At 37.0% G+C, this 13,681-nt stretch overlaps 1 protein-coding gene across 2 annotated transcripts in view; it reads right to left on the bottom strand.

The window, feature by feature from the left end:
• Positions 1-321: 321 nt before the first annotated feature.
• Positions 322-13,681, bottom strand: part of esrp2 (epithelial splicing regulatory protein 2) — an 18,496-nt gene continuing 5,136 nt past the window's right edge. The window contains exons 3-16 of one of the 2 annotated variants that reach the window (XM_016552905.1): positions 9,582-9,695; positions 9,152-9,266; positions 8,835-8,930; positions 8,656-8,710; positions 8,383-8,493; positions 7,967-8,099; positions 7,015-7,057; positions 6,276-6,577; positions 5,027-5,266; positions 4,743-4,941; positions 3,993-4,191; positions 2,974-3,157; positions 1,559-1,660; positions 322-402 (exon numbers count right to left, since the gene is read on the bottom strand). In XM_016552905.1, the coding sequence (XP_016408391.1) occupies positions 1,574-1,660; positions 2,974-3,157; positions 3,993-4,191; positions 4,743-4,941; positions 5,027-5,266; positions 6,276-6,577; positions 7,015-7,057; positions 7,967-8,099; positions 8,383-8,493; positions 8,656-8,710; positions 8,835-8,930; positions 9,152-9,266; positions 9,582-9,695 (1,878 nt within the window). In that variant the 3' untranslated portion in view covers positions 322-402; positions 1,559-1,573. Of the gene's footprint in view, positions 403-1,558; positions 1,661-2,650; positions 2,764-2,973; positions 3,158-3,992; positions 4,192-4,742; positions 4,942-5,026; positions 5,267-6,275; positions 6,578-7,014; positions 7,058-7,966; positions 8,100-8,382; positions 8,494-8,655; positions 8,711-8,834; positions 8,931-9,151; positions 9,267-9,581; positions 9,696-13,681 lie in introns of those variants that run through there. The other variant, XM_016552906.1, reaches the window with a different exon arrangement.

Raw genomic sequence — 13,681 nt, 5'->3', positions numbered from 1 at the left:
GGCATGTAAAATAAAATGCAATAAAATAAAAAAAAATAAAAAATAAAATAAGATCAAATAAAAAAAATAAAAAATAAAAAAATAAAATTCACCACTGGCATGTAAAATAAAATACAATAAAATAAAATTCACCACTGGCATGTAAAATAAAATACAATAAAATAAAATTCATCACTGGCATGTAAAATAAAATGCAACAAAATAAAAAATAAAATAAATTTAAAAAAAATCACCACTGGCATGTAAAATTAAATACAACAAAACAAAAAATAAATAAAATAAAATTCACCACTGGCATGTAAAATCTCGTCTGGCTGCTTTCTCACTGGGGAAGGTCACCAGCGCCTCCCCACTACGCTGACCACTCCAGTTATACAGCATGAGCACAGAGTCCGCCTGGAGCTACACCAAAAAGAAAAAAGGAGAATGTAAGCTTTTTTTTTTTTTTACAGATTTTTTTTTATATATTCCAGTGGAAACTAAAATTAAATAAAATTAAAAATAAAATAAAATACATAACATTTAATTAAAATTAAAAAATATAAATTAAATTAAATTAAATAAAATTACACTGCTGGCATGTATTAGGAAAAAGAAAGAAAAAAAAGTAAGCAATGTTTTTTTTATATATTCCAGTGTAAAGTAAAATAAAGTAAAATAAAATTCACCACTGGCATGTATAAATATAATATAAAATAATAAAATAAAAATAAATAAATAAATAAAAAATCAACACTGGCATGTAAAATAAAATGCAATAAAATAAAAAAAAATAAAAAATAAAATAAGATCAAATAAAAAAAATAAAAAATAAAAAAATAAAATTCACCACTGGCATGTAAAATAAAATACAATAAAATAAAATTCACCACTGGCATGTAAAATAAAATACAATAAAATAAAATTCATCACTGGCATGTAAAATAAAATGCAACAAAATAAAAAATAAAATAAATTTAAAAAAAATCACCACTGGCATGTAAAATTAAATACAACAAAACAAAAAATAAATAAAATAAAATTCACCACTGGCATGTAAAATAAAATAAAAATAAAATAAAATCCACTGGCACATAACATAACATAACATTCACCACTGGCATGTATTAGAATAAGGCATGCATACAACACTGAAGTGAATTGCTATGGAGAAACAGGATTTGAGTTTGGATTAATCATCAAATCAGCTGAAAACGAATGGGAGTATATAATTAGAAACCCTTATAGGCAAGAGACTTGCAGTAAGTTAAGAACAATAATGCTACCAGAACAAGACAGTCAAAGCCCAAACCAATTAGTCAGACTGGAGAGAAAGAGCATTATTACAACTGAAAGCTTCTTAAAACAGCAGCACTTGGAACAATAAAGCATACTGGGACTAATTATGCAACAAGCAGAGAGTGAAGATTTACAGAGATACAAAAACAGAAGAGAGTATTACGGGACTCCACTTCTGATTGGAGGTCACCCCAGAGCAGTGGAAGTGAGGGGAGGAGTTAGAGTATTAGTCCATGCACAAGCGATGGGTTCAGGTCACAGGGGCATCATGGGAGCTTACCTGGAGAGGCTGCCCCTACAGACAAAGCCACTCTTTAGGCTGAATGAGACTCCGGCCCTGATCACTCACTCCGAGCAAGCTGCTGTAGTCCTCAGGAGCGTACTACAGCACAATGAGCCACAGTCAGTGCCATAGGCCTCACGTTACACTCACAACAATCAGCACTTCTCTAAACCATGTCCATACATGTACAGGTGACGCTACAGCAGTATGCATTTCTACTAGGGGTGTAAAAAGAAGTGCTTTTTTAAAAAATAAATAAAGTGGATGTAAAATATTTCTTATTTATTTGAAATAGAAATCTTTAGAACAATTTAAGCAATCAGTCTTACTAACATTCAAAAGTTTGGGATATCATGGTTTCCACAAAAATATTAAGCAGCAAAAACTTGAATCATAAAATCAAAGAATCATAATGTAATTAAATCATTGTCAGATCACATATTCACACCCCTATGTCTACTGAATGTCTGAAAATGTAAAAAGTAATAAAATGAAGGAAAGAGTATTGAGCACACTGAAATATTAAGACAATTTCATCAAGTCTTGCAGTTCATTTAAAAGTCTCGTCAAACAGATCTGAAGTGCAGTGCCTTCTCAGAACCTGAGAGGTGACACCAGTCCAAACATTCATTTAAAACAACACGCCACCCCAATACACTGCACAACAGAAATAAGAAGTACGCATCGTACAGGGTTGCACAGAAGATGTTCAAGCATGAATGCACTATAGATATAGAAAGAAAGAGGGGGTCCAGACCACCTGCCAAAAAAGAAATACTTCCCGCACACAGAGGCCCGTAGTGTGCATTTTGTATCAGAGGTTAAAAGCACACTTGGAGGGTGGACTGGGCTCGGATCCATTTCATCGGTTCAGCCAGGAGTCAAGCCTGAACTCTGCATTTCACACACGCGCCACTGTGCTACGCTTTGTGAACAGTGTTAGACGTACAGCTCAGAGTGTCACACGCATTAGAGGAGAGGGCAGGGATGCTGCAAGCCCACCACACAACAGAGAATAAACTAGAATATCTAGGAAATCTCATCCCATGGCTGTGTATTTATATACTGTGAGAGAGAAAGCACACACACACACCCGTGCCCAAAACAAAGCATCACTCATTTCCATCTAACTCAACCCTCTTTCCTCCTCTGAGTGCTGGTGTCATACCATCCTCTGACGTCTCCGCCTAATCAGCTGTCAGCTAATGAGAGGACAAAACGTACACAGTGATTCAGCATAAAACACTACATAGAAACTTTTTAAGATGTGTGCTGTTTATCCAATAGAACCAGGGTCCTGATAAAGTCTCAGGTGAGGGGTGCACTGCTTAGGAAACCCTACTTTTTTTCACTTGTTTTTGAACTTGAGAACCTGAATGAGTGAGTGAGTGAGTAGTGAAATGAGGGGATACCTGATATCCCTGAAAGAAGCTGAGGATGTCTTTGACCCCAGCGTTGTACGGCAGACCCTGCATTCGCACCAGTGCCCCGGGCTGAGGGGGGAGGATAGCAGGGGCCGGCTGGGCGGCCACAGCTGCTGCTACTGAACCCGGCGGGGCCGCAAAATAACTCATCGCGGAGGGAGAGACCGGTGGACTAGACAACAGAGAGACGAGATGAGTTTGAGAGGGGGGAAAAAAAAAGTTTTCCAAAATAGATATTAACAAATTATAGTATAGCATACATTATACATTCTGAATGGAGGAGCTACATTTGAAGCAAGCTGACTGACCACGTTTCAATTAGATTTACGAAGTAAACAACCATTCAAAAGTTTGGGATTTGTAAATCTAAAAATGTTTTTGAAAGAACTCTCATGGTCACCAAAGACTGAATTCGTGGCCGGAGCATTGAATTGCTAAAAAAAAATACAGTAAAAACAGTAATATTGTAAAATATATTACAGTTTAAAATAAATATTTGCTATTTTAATATATTTTAAAAATAATTTTATTCATGTGATGGCAAAGCTGAATTTTCAGCAGCCATTACTCAAGTCTTCAGTGTCACATGATCCTTCAGAAATCATTCTATTATGCTGATTTGGTGCTCAAGAAACATTTATCATCAAATTACCAATATTTTTGTGGAAATTGTGATATTTTCCACAGGATTATTTGATGAACAAAGTTCAAAATAACAGTATTTATTTGAAATAGATTGAAATTCTGACACCTTCAACGGTAGTGTATATTACTTGCTGAAATCATAGTTATTGTGATTATTATTATTACTACTACTGCTAATACACATATACTGAACATTGGTGTTTATCTTTTTTTTAAATGGTAAATGATAAATATGCTAATGTTTAATTCATAAATTGCACAGCAAATTTTACCTCCACTATGTGCCACAGACAACAAAACCATTTAACCAGGTGGAATGTAAAAATTAAATTTAGACCAAGGTAAATCTCTTCTCATTGTACCTGGGGTAGTAGGTGGTGTAGCTCATGTTCATGTTCATGTAAAGCTGTGGAGAGTAGTAGGCTAAAGCAGGTGCAGGGTTATGTGCTGGGGCCTGTGGAGTTCTTGGAGTGGCCAGCAGGGGGGGCTGATACAACGCTGCCTCAGTGGGAAGCATAGCTGGAGTTGCAGGAAATGCAGCATATGTTGGTGGAGAGAGACCTGAGAAAGACATGACAAAGTGCTTTATTAAAAGGAAATTTTCACCAAGTGGGCATGCTAAATCTTTCTCACCCACACACACACAGCTGACCTTGCAGGAGTGTGTGAATGTCATGTATACCTAGCTTAACTGGCACAGGGACAGCTACCGTCTTCTCTGATGTAGTGCGAGCACATACGGCCCATTCTCAAGCCAAGGTCAAACAACCAGATCAAATCACAGAGTAAACAGGCCTTCCTTTAGTGCCGCAACAGGCTTGCTCTTTCTTAAATGCCAAAATGTTGCACCTTTAGATCTGTGACAGAGGTGATCACACCGCTTTCTTGTAGATAAGCTGAAATCTAATCTCAAACAGACCAGCTGATAGGAGCAGAAGAGTGCGGACTGGAACATTAAACACAGATCAGCATCTCTTGAACAGGAACAGATTACAGCTGCTGGCTCACGCTAAATACTAACTCAAATTAACAGTGCAGTTCATCTTATCATGCGGTTTCCAACAAGCATTTGGCATTTAAAAAGCTCCATAAAGTACCAGACAGTCTCTTACAGGGCAGTTTGCAAGGAGGTGGCGAGAGGCCGCTGCGGTTAAGCGTTCCCCCCATCAGCACAAAGCTCATCTCCTCAGTGGAGCACTGGAACACCTCTACGTAACGGTCCTTCATCATCTTCTTGTGGCACTTCTGAGCCACCATAAAAGCATGGTCAGCTGACTTCATTTGAATGAAGGCATCACCAGAGGGTCGACCCTATAAAGATGAACCGAGAAAAGGTGGGTCAAAGGGTCATTCCAGAAACACCTGATGTTTCTCGTTTCATGGAGTTACAAGTCACCTGTTGGTTAAGGACCATGTGCACCCCATGTGGTTTGATATCAATGGTGTGTTCTCCCATAAACTCCAGGATGTCCTCGATGGCGGCGGTGTACGGCAGACCTCTCAGCCTGATGCAGTCTCGCATGCTGCCGGTGGTGATGAAGGGTGGTGTGGCTAACACAGGCACAGATACCATCGGAGGAGGAGGAGGAGGAGGAAGTGTGGAGATCAATGGAGTGGACATGTAGCGATTCAAAACCTAGTTTGAAGATACAAAAGATCAAGAAAATCGCAATAAAATACAAGATGCTGGTTTCATACAAAAGTACACAGAGCTTTTTTGCTCTGATTAACCCACAGAGACCCAAAATAGCAGAACTGCAACGTTTGTGAAAAGCAATTAAATAAAATTAATTTTCACTAAGCGTGGACAAAAACTACACATAACTGTATCTGACTTACTAATATATGTCTCATACGGGTTGTGTTGCTCATTTTTACTAAACAAGCAAGTTTTGGCATCTAATTTTTCTTTTTTTCTTTTATTTCCAGTGTCTAATGATGGGAAAAAGCTTACATGCCATTTTTCTAAGCAAAAATACAACACCGGGCATTAGGGGTCAAAAAAATCTTGGTAATACTTTTTCAAGACCAATTCTCACTATTAACTAGTTGCTTATTAGCATGCATATTACTAGCATATTGGCTGTTTATTAGTACTTATTAGTCACATATTAATGCCTTATTCTGCATGACCATATTTTAGATCCCTTAATCCAATAACCCATACCTAAACTTACCAACTATTAATAAGCAGCAAATGAGGAGTTTGAGGAAAAACTTAGGTAATCGTGAATGTGTTCCCTAATCTAAAGTGTTACCAAAATTATGAGTTATGCATCTCACACAATGGACCCTGAATTTCAAGGAATGGTACAAAAAAAAATATATCTTTTTTTTTTTCAACTGAGCTTTTGTCAGTCTCATTGATATAAAAATACAAATACAACAATACAATACATCAAGGGCTATTCAAATGAATACATCATAGTACTACTATATGCTTTGATATGAATATTTATTACAGTTTTTAACGCAACAAGTAACATAACATTTCATGACTGAATCCTTAATGGATGAAATATATTATTTTTGCAATTTTGCCATATTCCCAGATGAAAATACAAAATAGATTTGAAAAAAAAAAACACACACATCATAAATACCAGTGCTTGGGTCTCTGAGGGTTAAATAAAAATCATCTGTACCTGTTGGACCTCAGCTGCAGTACTGCGGAACAGCTCAATATATCTCTTGCCCAGGATCTGTTTGTGCTTCTTCAGGGCATTCTGGGCATATTCCTCACAGGCAAAGAGAACAAACGCATCGCCTGTGGGACGTCCGTCTGGGTACTTCACAAACAGAAGCCCCTCCGTCCCATCAGTCACTGGGCTGTCCGGTCCCAGGAAGCCCAGAACATCCTGAGGGGTAGCAGTGAACGGAAGCCCACGCATTCGGATTATCACTTGGTTCTCCTTAGAAAGAAACTGAGCTACCTCATTGGACGTGCCTGTCAAAAGATGAGGAATTTTACATTTAAAATGGTGAGTGGTAACAATGTCAGAAAGCCTCTGCTGTGAAACAGTTCAGCAGAAACATCCACACGCACTGAAATGATATCTCGGCAGGCAGCTGTTCTTTTACACCTGCTGTGTGTGAGGCTTTTCAGAGGCTGCTGACCCATCTTCCTCTCTGAGGGAATGGCTCTCTTTCTCTGTGGCCTGGCCAGAGCGGGGGGCAGGAGGGAAGGGGAATAGAGTTTCCCCCTCTACCTGCTCTGCATGAGTCAGCAAGGGGAAGAGACTCACAAAGAGTCTTTCCTTTCCACAGGGGGGGGGGGATGAGGGAAGGACACACACACACCTGGCAATAGCGGATGGAGATTTACTCTACAAATGGAAAGTGTCTGCTCATATTACAAATGAAGACTTCATGTAAATGTCTCACCTCCTGCAATCTTTAGAAATTCCTCCCCAGTCGCTTTATACACCTGAAACAAAATAAATACAGAGTGCCATAATAGTGGGCCGCATGCCTTTGATCGAAACTGTATTTATTATTCACATTGTGTAAATTAGGGATTGGTCAAGATGGTTGATTTGTTAATTACTGATGTTGATTATGATTTTTTTTTTCCAGATTTTAGCTTTAACATTTTAAACGACAATACTTTAATGAAAATAAAGTCAGAGATGCAGCTTCTTTAGTAAGCTGTGCTTTAGCATGCTGTTAGACTGTCAAAGTAAACTCTCCGAAAAGTGGTGTCTCTAAATCCATCATCAGACAACTCAAATACTAGTAGGTTATATGTAGTTTCTCACAAGCCTAGTATACATTTAATATTTCCAACATATAAGAATCAGAACTGTCTCAGATTAAAAGCGAGTATTCTTGCATAATGCATTTTTGAGAGATTTCAGAGTAAAATAAAGCATGGTTTGGATGCCTTAAAGGGGTCATATGATGCTGCTAAAAAGAACATTATTTTGTGTATTTGGTGTAATGAAATGTGTTTATGCGGTTTAAGGTTCAAAAAACATTATTTTCCACATACTGTACATTATTGTTTCTCCTCTATGCCCCGCCTTTCTGGCGGCGGCAAAAATACTACAGCGAGAATAAAAGTTATGCCTTCTTTCTTTGCGTGAACATTTGGGCGACGTTATGCAAATCTTCCCACATCGTGACGTAGACATGTGGGGGCGTGTTAGAACGAGCCGTTTTAGGTAGGCGTGGTTGACTCTTAAATTTTATAAAGAATATCTCTTGAGACTTTAGTCTTTGAGACTTTAGTCTTTGCAACTTTACAGATCTTCTTTATGCACCAAGAGCTTCTAACACTTCAAAGAGAAAGGAAAAATTGAAATCACATCATATGACTTTATGGTGGTGAACTCACTTCAATGTATCTGTTGCCCATGTGGTGTTTATGTCGATCCAGTGCCATGTCTCTGTGCTCAGAGTTTATGAAGCGCACCAGAGCTTCTCCATTCCTCCGGCCCTGAGCATTTAAACACAGCGCAACGCCACCTCTGATATAAAGACACACACACACAAATCAAACAAAGGCAGAGATACAACACATTTAGCATGCAACCTTTAAAATGTGCTCGTTATGATAAATCAGCTTGGACACTCCAAGTAAAGCTACTTCACCAGTGAAAGTCCCGATTTGACATTTGGCTGGATTTGCCTTTAACAGTGCAATGCAAAACTCGGTAAGACCTTAATGTGTACTTAAGGGTCTTTTCTGAGTGCATGCACCATGTCATTGTGAGTGTTGCCTTTCAGTGTTACACTGAGCTGTAATCTCACTTGGCAATGTTGAGGCCCTTGAAGAAGCGAGCGATGTCCTGATCAGACGACTGCCATGGCAACCCACGAGCTCTGATGACCGTCTCAATGTCCACAGCTTCTGTCTTACTGCTGGAAGGCATGCACATGCAGACACACAGGTAACAATCACTCATGCTTAGCAGCATTCTTATGGGCTTTATGCATAGTAAAGACCACAGTCTTATAATGGGAAAACCCACAGATGTTTGCAACAAATAAAAATCAGACTACGACATATGACTGAGTGCATACCATGCTCCGGATTCAAACTTGTAGTTTACAGTCTCAAAAGTGGAGAATTTGTGATCTACAAAGAAAAAAAAGTTTAGTTATTATGAGATCATGTGATCAGTTGCGCATATCAAAAGCGAAACCTGTAAGGTTTTATCAATATATAAACTGCACTGATCAATCCACTATGAGTGACTTACTGTAAGGCTCAACCAGGAGATGTAGAATTAGCAGAACCATGTTCTTCACCTCCCTCAGTCCGGCCTCCTGCTCCACCGCCGCTGGAATACACACATCTGGCAACAATGTCAAGGCCTCATACAGGACATATGCACACATGAATGCACACATTCCTACTAAAACAGCTGAAAATGCTGAACACATGAACCAGTAAATGCAAATTAAAAAAGTGATTATAAACAAGGAAAATAAAACAGGTGGATGACGAGTCCTAAAATAGTGATGTTAGTTTACAAAAAAAACTTGCACAGTAAAACCAAAAGCATAAGCAGGATACAGTCCAGCATGGAGGTCAGAGTGAGATCTTTGACAGGGCCTGCATTTGGGCAGCATTTGTGAAACTCTTTCTTCAAGTCCACAAATGTGTAGAAGCACTCTGGCAGGACTAGATTCTACAACAAAACACGCACAGACAAATGAGGGAGATGCACACTAGAAAATATGTTTTTGGAGGAGCCTGAGGGAAGGGCAAAAAAGAGGGAAAAGGTAGGAAACGGATTGAGGGCACTTTAATGTCCCATGGAGGAGCACAGCATTCCTGTGAAGATTATAACATGTTGCTGCTAAACAGATTATACCACAAACTGACAGCTAATTTAGAAATGTCAGAAGAATCCTTTCCAGTTTAAATAGCCTTAGTTAAAGGTGGATTAAATCAAAATACTTAAGGATAACAATGTATTTGGATTCTGGAAGGAGTGTGTTACCTTTTTGGAGGCCTCAGGGTGCAGCACCTGTCGGATAAGCAGTGGTCCGTCCACACACAGCGTGTAGGAGCTTCTGCCCAGAGACTTCAGTTCAGCTGACACTGACTGATGAAACTAGAGATAGAAATGGAAACAGTGAAAAAGAGAGAAGGAATCCAGAATAACTTTATTTCTAATCAAAAACATCCAGCATTAGATGCAGGTGTAGGCATTCGATTCATTTCCCTACATATCTAGCCCATTCAGAGGTTTGGGGTCAGTGAGATTTTTTATTTATTTTTTTTAATAAAATACTTTTATTCAGCAACGACATGTTACATTTATCAAGAGTGACAGTAAAGACACTTCTAACGTTTCAAAAGATCTCCATTTTAAATTGAATAGAAAGCTCAAAAGAACAGCATTAAAGAAAATGTAAAAAATCAAACCTCAAAAGAGGCATCACGGTTTCTACAAAAAAATAAGCAGCACAAACATTTTCATTGATGAAATGTTTATTGAGCACCAAATCTGCATATTAGTGTGATTTCTGAAAGAAATCATGTGCCACTAAAGACTAATGACTTCTGAAAATTCAGCTTTGCACTTTGCAATTGTAATAAATTACAATTTTCAGTATATTTTTTACTGTATTTTTGTATACTGTATTTTTGCAGCCTTGGTGAGCATAAACTTGTTTAAAACATCTTACCAACACCAAACTTTAGAATGGTAGTATGTTCTAAATTAAATTTTTGTAGGAAATAATGGCTCCAATTTTTGCTACAACAGCTAAAGCAAAAGACCTCACACCAGCCACAGAAACTCAGAAGATACTTACATTGTGAAAGTTTTATTATTGGTTTATTATTTATTAATATTTCTCGTTAATCACACAGATTGAAAAATTTATTAAAATGTATTTTATCAACAACAAAAAAAAACTACAAAGTCAAGGGCAACACAGAGGACACCCAAATTATGTTGTAATATGTGAACATGCTGCTCCGTGTGCATGCGTATGCTTATGCTTGTTTTGTAGATTAAGCAGCTGGTCAGACTGGTTTGATGAAAATACAGGAAGTGAGCCATGGCAGTCATTTCAGATAAAGTATTTCACGTGACCAGAGAGATAGATGACAAAACAAATGAAGAGCGTTTGTCCTGCTCTAAAAACACACCACCTGCTCACTGCCAGCTATAGGGGCTCCCACATTCACCTGTGTTTAGCAAAAACAAGAATTCTTTAATGAACCATTACAGATGTTTAGTAAACTTATCCCTCTCTGCATCAGTCAACAGCAGTACAAGCTAACCACCAACTATGACGCGACAACTGATTTGAGTGCTTCATGTTATTCACATGGGAGTACGAGAAATGCAAAGACGACATGTCTCACAAGTCAACATGAAAAACAATGTTATTAAGGGCTGTTCTTATATTGGAAAAAAAGTGTAGAAACAATTTTTCACTCATAAATTGCTAGCAAATTTCACAAACAACTGCAAAGAAACAGCAATTAACACATTTAATTAAACATGGAATTTTGAATTAGAAACAATGAAACTTTTTTTTATTATTATTAAATGTAGCCCACTACAATAATTTTTATTTTATTTACTTTTTTAAAAATCACTTTTAAAAGTGTATGCACTGAATGAAGCAATGTTTAGTTGTCTGTACTCCCAACTTGCAGTATTAATATACACAATTCAACAATGTGCACTCACAGATGTGTATTTATCAGCTCTGAATGTGATTTGGATCTAACGGTTTTATATTAGTTTTGTGTTTTCCATTTTTAACTCTGGTGTTAACTAATGTAAAACCATTTTTCCTAGATGTAATAATTCGTTATGAATAAACATCTTTTGGGTTGTTTCAATAAGAAACGGAGAAAACAAATAATGTATATTCTAAATAAACATGCATTGACAAATAAAAAATTAAGTTAAATATTTTATTCATTAGATTGCACTAAAAACATGGCTATAAAATATGATACATATGCTACATTTTCAGCAAAAATAACATGATATACAATTTCTCTGATATTAAAATTACACTGTAAAAAATGACCATGAATTTAACGGTAAAAGAATGTAAACATGCTACAGTAAAATCCTGTTAAATGGTTAATGGTAAATTCCCCTACTATATACGGTGAAAAACTGTATTGGACAAAATTTACGGTAGTATACCATTTTTGGAAGTGAAAAAGACCGTATAATTTGTCTACGTCACGATGAGGGAAGATTTGTATAATGCCGCCCAAATGTTCAGGCAAAAAAAGAAGGCGTAACTTTCATTCTTGCTGTTGCCGCCGCTGCCATGTTGTGGAGTCACTGTGTTTCATTGTGAAAGCGAAACTTGGCCTTCCAAAAGAGGAATTAAAATGTATTTTATCAACAACAAAAAAAAACTACAAAGTCAAGGGCAACACAGAGGACACCCAAATTATGTTGTAATATGTGAACATGCTGCTCCGTGTGCATGCGTATGCTTATGCTTGTTTTGTAGATTAAGCAGCTGGTCAGACTGGTTTGATGAAAATACAGGAAGTGAGCCATGGCAGTCATTTCAGATAAAGTATTTCACGTGACCAGAGAGATAGATGACAAAACAAATGAAGAGCGTTTGTCCTGCTCTAAAAACACACCACCTGCTCACTGCCAGCTATAGGGGCTCCCACATTCACCTGTGTTTAGCAAAAACAAGAATTCTTTAATGAACCATTACAGATGTTTAGTAAACTTATCCCTCTCTGCATCAGTCAACAGCAGTACAAGCTAACCACCAACTATGACGCGACAACTGATTTGAGTGCTTCATGTTATTCACATGGGAGTACGAGAAATGCAAAGACGACATGTCTCACAAGTCAACATGAAAAACAATGTTATTAAGGGCTGTTCTTATATTGGAAAAAAAGTGTAGAAACAATTTTTCACTCATAAATTGCTAGCAAATTTCACAAACAACTGCAAAGAAACAGCAATTAACACATTTAATTAAACATGGAATTTTGAATTAGAAACAATGAAACTTTTTTTTATTATTATTAAATGTAGCCCACTACAATAATTTTTATTTTATTTACTTTTTTAAAAATCACTTTTAAAAGTGTATGCACTGAATGAAGCAATGTTTAGTTGTCTGTACTCCCAACTTGCAGTATTAATATACACAATTCAACAATGTGCACTCACAGATGTGTATTTATCAGCTCTGAATGTGATTTGGATCTAACGGTTTTATATTAGTTTTGTGTTTTCCATTTTTAACTCTGGTGTTAACTAATGTAAAACCATTTTTCCTAGATGTAATAATTCGTTATGAATAAACATCTTTTGGGTTGTTTCAATAAGAAACGGAGAAAACAAATAATGTATATTCTAAATAAACATGCATTGACAAATAAAAAATTAAGTTAAATATTTTATTCATTAGATTGCACTAAAAACATGGCTATAAAATATGATACATATGCTACATTTTCAGCAAAAATAACATGATATACAATTTCTCTGATATTAAAATTACACTGTAAAAAATGACCATGAATTTAACGGTAAAAGAATGTAAACATGCTACAGTAAAATCCTGTTAAATGGTTAATGGTAAATTCCCCTACTATATACGGTGAAAAACTGTATTGGACAAAATTTACGGTAGTATACCATTTTTGGAAGTGAAAAAGACCGTATAATTTGTCTACGTCACGATGAGGGAAGATTTGTATAATGCCGCCCAAATGTTCAGGCAAAAAAAGAAGGCGTAACTTTCATTCTTGCTGTTGCCGCCGCTGCCATGTTGTGGAGTCACTGTGTTTCATTGTGAAAGCGAAACTTGGCCTTCCAAAAGAGGACACAACTAGAAATCAGTGGTTAAGTTGTATTTACAACACTGTTCCAGAACAGTTCAACCCAAATATTCAGATGTGTGCAGCACATTTTATGGAGGATTCCTGAACCAGTAGCCTACAATGGGTCTGTGCTCAAAGGCTGTTTCTATAAAGTTGGGCAGTTCCAACTTTGCAAGGACAGTCTGGCACTTCTGAATCACAGCCTGTAAGTACGTTTTATATATTTAAAGAATTTGCCACTAATGATTCAAACGA

This window comes from Sinocyclocheilus rhinocerous, unplaced genomic scaffold, assembly GCF_001515625.1.
Source record: "Sinocyclocheilus rhinocerous isolate Xijiao unplaced genomic scaffold, SAMN03320098_v1.1 scaffold225, whole genome shotgun sequence".
NCBI lineage: Eukaryota > Metazoa > Chordata > Actinopteri > Cypriniformes > Cyprinidae > Sinocyclocheilus > Sinocyclocheilus rhinocerous.
The sequence above is the reverse complement of the archived record's forward strand: the minus strand, read 5'-3'. Positions and strand labels throughout refer to the sequence as shown.